The 7,862-nt window shown below is 43.1% G+C and overlaps 1 protein-coding gene across 1 annotated transcript in view; it reads left to right on the top strand.

The window, feature by feature from the left end:
- Positions 1 to 7,303, top strand: part of fasn (fatty acid synthase) — a 33,369-nt gene extending 26,066 nt beyond the window's left edge. Inside the window, exons 35-42 of the mRNA XM_069664119.1 lie at positions 308 to 399; positions 487 to 881; positions 1,708 to 1,899; positions 2,059 to 2,283; positions 2,844 to 3,055; positions 3,193 to 3,291; positions 3,759 to 4,010; positions 6,153 to 7,303. Of these exons, the coding sequence (XP_069520220.1) occupies positions 308 to 399; positions 487 to 881; positions 1,708 to 1,899; positions 2,059 to 2,283; positions 2,844 to 3,055; positions 3,193 to 3,291; positions 3,759 to 4,010; positions 6,153 to 6,290 (1,605 nt within the window). The 3' untranslated portion in view covers positions 6,291 to 7,303. The remainder of the gene's footprint in view (positions 1 to 307; positions 400 to 486; positions 882 to 1,707; positions 1,900 to 2,058; positions 2,284 to 2,843; positions 3,056 to 3,192; positions 3,292 to 3,758; positions 4,011 to 6,152) is intronic.
- Positions 7,304 to 7,862: the final 559 nt, after the last annotated feature.

Below are 7,862 nucleotides of genomic sequence, written 5' to 3' on the forward strand. Positions count from 1 at the left end.
AGAAGTCAGTCAGTCGGTCAGCTGGCTATGAATTTGATTACCATCAGATGTTTTTATGACTTCACTGTCATAACAATGTAAAGTAAATGTTTAACTTTTAGTGCCAATCTGATGTCGATCTCTTTGAACATGGCGTCGACAAAACATTTTGAAAAGTCGAGGGTCGGGTCAGTTGTCATGGTATTACTGCTGTCAACAACGTAGTCACATTTAAGACTGACTTCTCTGATTTTAGCGCTCCAAAAGCTCCGTCAGTTGTTCCACGTTGATCTAAACTTCGTTATCATGTCTTCTTTGTCTTCATCAGGTGTTGAAGGACGGCATGTTGGAGAATCTGACTCCTCAGCTCTTCCTTGATGTCAACAAACCGAAATATGACGGAACAATAAACCTGGACAAGTAAGAAACACAAACATCCTCCAGTTCATCCTCCTGCTGTTTGCTTCTCTTTCAACGCTCATGGACTCATTCCCGTTCCCTCTTCAGAGTGACCAGACAGTCCTGTCCAGACCTCAGCTACTTCGTGGCCTTCTCCTCAGTCAGCTGCGGCCGTGGCAACGCCGGCCAGAGTAACTATGGTTACGCCAACTCAGCCATGGAGCGTGTGTGTGAAAAGCGCCACTACGATGGCCTGCCCGGGTTGGCGGTCCAGTGGGGTGCCATCGGAGACGTGGGTGTGGTGCTGGAGACCATGGGTGGCAATGATGCAGTGATCGGTGGCACCCTGCCGCAGCGCATCACTTCCTGTCTGGAGGTGCTGGACCGTTTCCTGTGCCAGCCGCAGCCGGTGATGTCCAGCTTCGTGCTGGCCGAGAGGACGGTGGTGAAGAGCGACGGAGGGAGCCAGAAGAACCTGGTGGACACTGTAGCGCACATTCTGGGTAAGAACTGAGTTAAACATGACAAACGGGGTAATCGAACAAACTGATAAATGTTTTCTGATATAAGCCGATATAAACCCTTTTTTTACAAAGTTTTCCAGATGATATGATTAACTAAAGTACTCACTATTAAAGCAAATAAATATTTATAAATATCTAATTTATATTATATTGTAAAATCCCAGGGTGAACTTTTCACCAAAGGAATCCTGCCTGAACTCTTACCTGTCTGCCTCTCTCTCCCTCGCTGCCTCAGTAACCAATGTTTGTGGCGGTTTATAGTTTTAACTTTTATTTCCATTAATTATCAATATGTATCAGTCTATAATACTTCCTGCAAAATGAAGCATATGGCGGCAGGTCGGGGTTTTTAATCACATGCTAACACGCTGAGGTTTTATAACTTAAGTATCCAAACGTAACCAAACACTCCAGGGCTTTAGGGCATATGAATGAAATAATGTTTTAACACACTGTACCCCTGTACAGGTTTGGATTGTATCGCTACGTCTGCACATTATATTGGACGACTGGATCATTGGTGGGGACAACTCAGCGTTTGCCCCACCGTCCCCCACTTTTAGTAAATTCTTATGGTTACACTAGCAATAGATGGGAATTGATAAATTGGCTGTGTCCGTATTCAACACTGTTTTTATTTAGGAGGTTAGTACCAAGTTATAAAGCTCTTCCAAGTAAATTAATAGTAAGTCACAGATCAAATTAACATATATTATCTTAATTGAAAAATAGAAAACAAGCATAGTACTCGTACAACTCGATTAGACGGAGCTCATATAACCTCCACCGTGTGTTTCTTCCTCAGGTGTCCGTGATGTGAGCACCCTGAACGCTGAAGCCTCATTGGCTGACCTTGGCCTGGACTCTTTGATGGGCGTGGAGGTCCGTCAGACTCTGGAGCGAGACTACGACATCGTCATGCAAATGAGGGAGATCCGCCTGCTCACCATCAACAAGCTGCGAGAGCTGGCCAGTAACAAGCCCGGAGGATCAAATGGTAAACACATAAAAATGCACATACAGAAGTATATATTGGACATTAATGTTTAAAGGTTATTTGTGTTGAAGCCGCTTTAAATCCAGTTGTTTGTAGGATGTGTTTTTAAAACCTGTGGATACATTTTAAAGAGTTCTGCGTGTCTTCACTTCTACCTAGAATGTAACGCTGCATCTAAAAGGAACAGTGTCCACGCTGTGTTGGAGTCGGACCTGATCCAGATGTTAGTCAACCCCAGCGGATCCACGGTGATGCCACTCAACAAAGTCCAGAGCCAGGAGAGACCTCTGTTCCTGGTCCATCCCATTGAAGGCTCCATCACCCACTTTAAGACGCTCGCTGTCAAGCTCAGCGCGCCGTGCTACGGCCTGCAGTGCACCAAAGGTATTCTGTGTTCACAGACTCTTTAAGGCTCAACAGATGACATGCTTATGAGGAGCTAGGCCACCGTGTGCCGACTGCACCCACTGTCACTTTGCTTCTTTTCTAAGCATGTTATAAGTATCAATAGCCGGACAACGGATGCTACAATTAGTACCTGAAAGTGTCTGCTCCGTACAGCAGCAGCAGAGTAGCAGGAGTCAGAACTCACTTGTCACATGACCAGAGTAAGGAGAGCAATAAAACAGCATACAGACAATGGCAGATGATTCAACATTGATTTAGACAGAAGACAGAAGTTGGACAGCATCTTCCTGAACCTGAAGCACACAGGACAGCAAAATCATTCGCTTCTTGTTGTCCAGTTTGACTTTAACGTAGCCATCTGATATGATGTCTGTCCCTCACACCACAAGAAAACTTTAGACGGCAAACTTTGACCGTTACCGATCTCCAAATATTCCCGTCCTGCTCTTGTGCTCTAAAATGATGTTTGATTTGCTGTTTGCGATGATTTCCCACCTGTTCATGTTCTCTTCATTCATTCCCTCTCTCTCCTCCAGCTGCTCCTCTGGACAGCATCCAGGCTCTGGCAGCGTACTACGTGGACTGCATCAGACAGATGCAGCCAGACGGGCCCTATCGGATCGCTGGATACTCCTTTGGTGCCTGCGTGGCGTTTGAAATGTGCTGTCAGCTTCAGACCCTCAACCTGCCTGTGGAGCACCTCTTCCTGTTTGACGGATCACACTCCTATGTGGCAGCGTACACACAGGTAAGAGAAAAGAGCCAATGCACTCTCTTTACTCTGGGAATATCACGCATTACCTATTTATTTCTATGTTTTACACATTTTATTGCGTTTTCCTACTCGCATGAAGTGTGAACAACATGATTTGGTTTTTTTTCCAGACCTACAGAGCCAAGCTGACACCAGGGAAAGAGTCCGAGGCTGAAACTGAAGCCTTGTGTGCCTTCATCCAGCAGTTCACCGGCATCGAGTACAACAAGGTACACAGCCGCTCACATGTGCACACACACAGACAGATGCTCAGCAGAGATTTAAGCAGGTCTCTGGGGACTTTAGCAATGCACACCTTTAGTGTTAGCTTTACACATGCAGGGCTACACGGTTAATCTAGAGCTACAACATGAGCAACTACTACGACACCTGACAACAGCTAAACAAAACTCAGCTTCAGGACAGATTAGAGGGGCACCTGCAGAGTCATAGGGAGAAGTAAAGGGCCGAATAAAACACTTAACGGACTTCTGGAGCATCTTTAATGGAGAAGTTTTTTCACTTTCAGTCACAACAATTTGTTTTTGAGCAGCGTGCGATTGTTGCAGCAAAAGCGTAATTTCATAAAGAGATTATTTAGATCAGCTTCAGGGTTGTAATCAGTTTTGAGTTGTCTTGTAGAACAGCACAAAAGAGTAATGGCAAAATAAAGTGAGACTTCTCTCTTGTTCTGCAGCTGGTGGAGACTCTTCTCCCGCTGTCAGACCTGGCGGCCCGTGTCAACGTCGCAGTGGACCTGATCACCACCAGCCACAAGAACATCAGCAAAGACTTCCTGCACTTCGCAGCCTCCACCTTCTACCCCAAACTGATGGCTGCTGACATCTACAAGCCTGAAACAAAATATCACGGCAATGTGACGCTACTGCGAGCCAAAGCCAGCAGCGATTACGGACAAAGCCTGGGAGCAGACTACAAGCTCAGCGAGGTAACACACGGAACACATTTGCACGTTTCAAGACAGGGTTCAATACATCCACGTTTAAATGATCAGCGGGGAGGGAAAGGGAAGCTCTTTTATCAGTTTGTTGTGAAGATGTGATACCAGGTTCACCGCGTGTAACGAAGATTACACCTCCAGCTCGTCCAGCAAAATAAAACTCTAATCCCCATCCTGCAGAACGGCCTCGGCCTGCACCGCCCCTTGTTTTAACCCTGATTATAATTTGTCTTAAACAGGCTTCAGGTACACCAGCTCTCTGAAGAGGCTGAATTGGGCTTCATTGCTTAGAAAAGGGTTAATTTTGGAAAAAATGTATGCAAATGGCCTAGTTTAAATATGTGCAAACTACACAGGAGCATTGAGACACTATTTGCTCTGCAGCAACAAGTTCAACATCCCGGTGGTGTGAAGGGGCCTTTCTCAAACCACTCCCCACACCGTCTCCTTACACACTTTCACTCTGTTTGCGCACTCGAATGGAGGCTCCGCTACATTGAGTGCCAACCAAAACCTCTGAGTGTGGAGTGTGAATGGGCTGTTCACTTCCCAAATATCCAGACAGGCAGGCTTGGCACAGTCACTTTCTAGACTGTTTGCCTTCATCTGAGCGTCAAATTTCTTTGGATTTTCACTTATTGTTGAAGTTGTATCTGTAGTCATCCATCTTTTCTTTGTTTGTTCAGCCATAGTAGATTACTGTTTACTCGCAACACCTGCAGAGATCGGAAAAGCAGCCGCTTAGACAGCCAGTCCATAATACTGCAAATGCAAAGGCTTTCATCAGTGGGCCATCGGCTCAATCACCATTGTGTTACCTCATTCGGCGATAGATAGAGACTTAACAGACATTTAATTAAATGAAAATCTTTGAGATTATTACTTTAACAGGGACGGCTGTAAAAACTCAGCAGGTCATTAACATGAGTTTGAAAAAATATATTCACAGATTAGAAATGTCACCAGAGTTTATTTTCCTCATGATGTGGAGTGTTTTTACTGACTCTGCCTCACTGGTATTTACATAACTTTTGTTATCTGCTGTGACATGACGCCATGGTTACTAGGGCTGAACAATTATTCGAAATCGCAATATGTGCTACTGCAATTTTCAAATCGCAGGAGGCGCAATAGTTATGAAAGGTGCAATGTGTGTCAAAATACCAGTTTAATTTATTTTAATTTGATTAATTTTTTAATATTGTGGTGCGGAGGTGTTCTGGCCTCCACGTCATACACAGACAAAAGTATCAAATATCTTTGTACAGATTCTTGCAGAAAACTCCATAATAATCATTTGGATGTGTTTTTCAATGAAAATGACACAAATGATGTAAAAGTTATTATTCAATTTATTATCGCAAATCATAGCGAAATCGCAATGTAAGTAAAAATGATCGCAATTAGATATTTATATATAATATAGATATTTTTCACACATTTCCTGTCTCCGCCGGAGTGAGGGGAGTTCGCCTCAAAGCTCGGCGCTGTGTTTAATCCCTTCACCTAAACGAAGGCTGCTCCGTTCAGCTGTGAGTCTGACGTCAAACAGAGAGTTTCTTTCATTCATAGTCTGCCATAGAAATATAAAAATGTGCACATATGCATGTATACAAACATGACACATTTTTATGTTTTTGTCATTTAAACTTTTTCATATCCTTTCATTTCTATTCACCTGTTCTAATTATTATTATTTCATCACATACAATCTCAGAACTCATCAGCTTTATAGTCTCACAGCGATTCAGCCTCTGGCGGTTACAACCAGACTCCCAACCAGCGACAATAGAGCTGGAGTTGAGAGAAGATTTTTATCTGCACTCATCAGCAGAAAACTGTTTATATAGAGGAATAAAAAGCTCTGATGTCTTGTAATGATGGACGATTCAGGATTCAGGATGGCATCTGCATGCTGTATAAGATTGCTCAAATGTGGTCGTTCAATACTACTCGGACACGAACAAACCAAAACAAACACAAACACACCGAAGATCTTGTGCTCCACCTTCAGATTTTGTAGTCAGCCACATTAAGCCACATCCTCTTGAGTTCACCACCTCACATTTAATTTCAAATATTGAAAATATGTGACAAACCAATCTCTGTTTGCCTGTCGTCTTTCTCCAGGTTTGTGACGGCAAAGTGTCGGTCCACGTCGTCGAGGGCGACCACCGCACCCTCCTGGAGGGAGAGGGGGTAGAGTCCATCAGCAGCATCATCCACGGCTTACTGGCTGAGCCACGAGTCACAGCGAGGGAGGGTTAGAAAGACCCCAGCCCGACAGCCTCACCCTCCACCTCCAGCTCTTCTCTAATTTCACAACATTCCTCAAAGTGTCTCTCTTCCTCCAGCATGTGTAGGTTTTATACTGTCAGAGTAACATAGTTAGTCTTTGTACACGACGTGTTTACGTTTTAATATCCCAAACGCACCTTATTGCACCTTCTTGTTGGTCAATCTAAGCATTGGACACTTTCCCCAACATATCAGAGCACCTAGCTGCTTTCATCCTGTTCGTACGGCATGAGTGAGATCATGTCTCATTGTGTTGCCATGTTTTTACTTTTCACATGAGGTTTTTTTCACAGCATAATCCAAGACAATTATGCCTTAGAAATTATTATATAATGCAAAAATCTGAATCTGTTTAAATTGCTGCTTTTGCATTCATCTGGATGAGTCCGACTTATTAAGACTAATCCATAACACCTTATCGTTCACTGCTCTAGCTGCACGCCACTTGCTGATATCTGTTTGCAGAAACATGAAACAGACTTCTCTGATGTTTCAAACAGCAGACATAAGAAGGTACGCAGGAGACTCGAGTCCTGTATACATGAAGCCTCATGTTTCACCTGGAGCATGAAAGCTCTGTAGCTTTTACTGTACATGTACGGGTCCTCTTCAGAGCAGCTGCTGTGGAGCTCTGATCATGTGGACGCTTCTCTCTCACTGTCATGACGCACAAACCTGCTAATCTGCTGAAATTCATGCTGACCTCACACTCAAAGGTGACCAGTCATTACTGGAAATACAAACATCTGGTGGCAGTTTTTTTGTTTCCATTTTTGTCTTTTTTATTTGTTTATTTTGTCAAAAAGAAAATTTGAGACACAAAATGTTTTTTTTTTGTTCTTTTTATATATTTGTTTTTGCCTTTACGCAAATCTGTTTTTCTAGTCTACTGAGACTTAAACTCAACTTTTGGAAAGCCTATAATAACTGCAATCTATGGATATAAATGTGATGCAGGCTGATGCAAATATATAAAAGTCATATCACTGACAGACAGGACATGATACTGACAGATCCAAACTGTTTCTGTGCTGCTCTGCTGCTTCAGCGCAACAAACATGCAGATCATGTGATGTGGTTTGGTCTGTCAGGACACTATTTTTAGGTTTACAGCCACTAATCCAACATGATGAACAACAGTTATTAGACTATAACAATTATACTCACGGTTATTTCTGTGTCTAGCAAAACTAACAGGACTCATCCTGACTCATTAGGAAATTAAATGTAGATATCTAGTGTCAAAGGTCGTCCAGGCCAGCTTTTACCAGCTGTCAAAGTTGATGTCAAAACATTGTTCAGTTTATATGTAGCTCTGCTTCTTAACAAATAATGCAAGGACCTCTGTGTGAACATTCTGTTTTGTTCTGAGGGAGAAAACTGTGACAGTTACAGTATTGTTTTTTCAGTACACTCATTGTGATTTTCTGAGTAGGTGTAGTTCATAAATGTCTCACTAAATGTTGAACCAGTTTTAGGTTGTTTGACTTCTCAGGCACCTGCTGAATGTGGATTTAACTGATCTGAACAGCAGGCCTCTGA

The sequence above is a fragment of the Semicossyphus pulcher genome, unplaced genomic scaffold (genome assembly GCF_022749685.1).
Source record: "Semicossyphus pulcher isolate SPU_LCO1_2020_fin unplaced genomic scaffold, fSemPul1.0.p SCAF_16, whole genome shotgun sequence".
In the NCBI taxonomy this organism is placed as follows: Eukaryota; Metazoa; Chordata; class Actinopteri; order Labriformes; family Labridae; genus Semicossyphus; species Semicossyphus pulcher.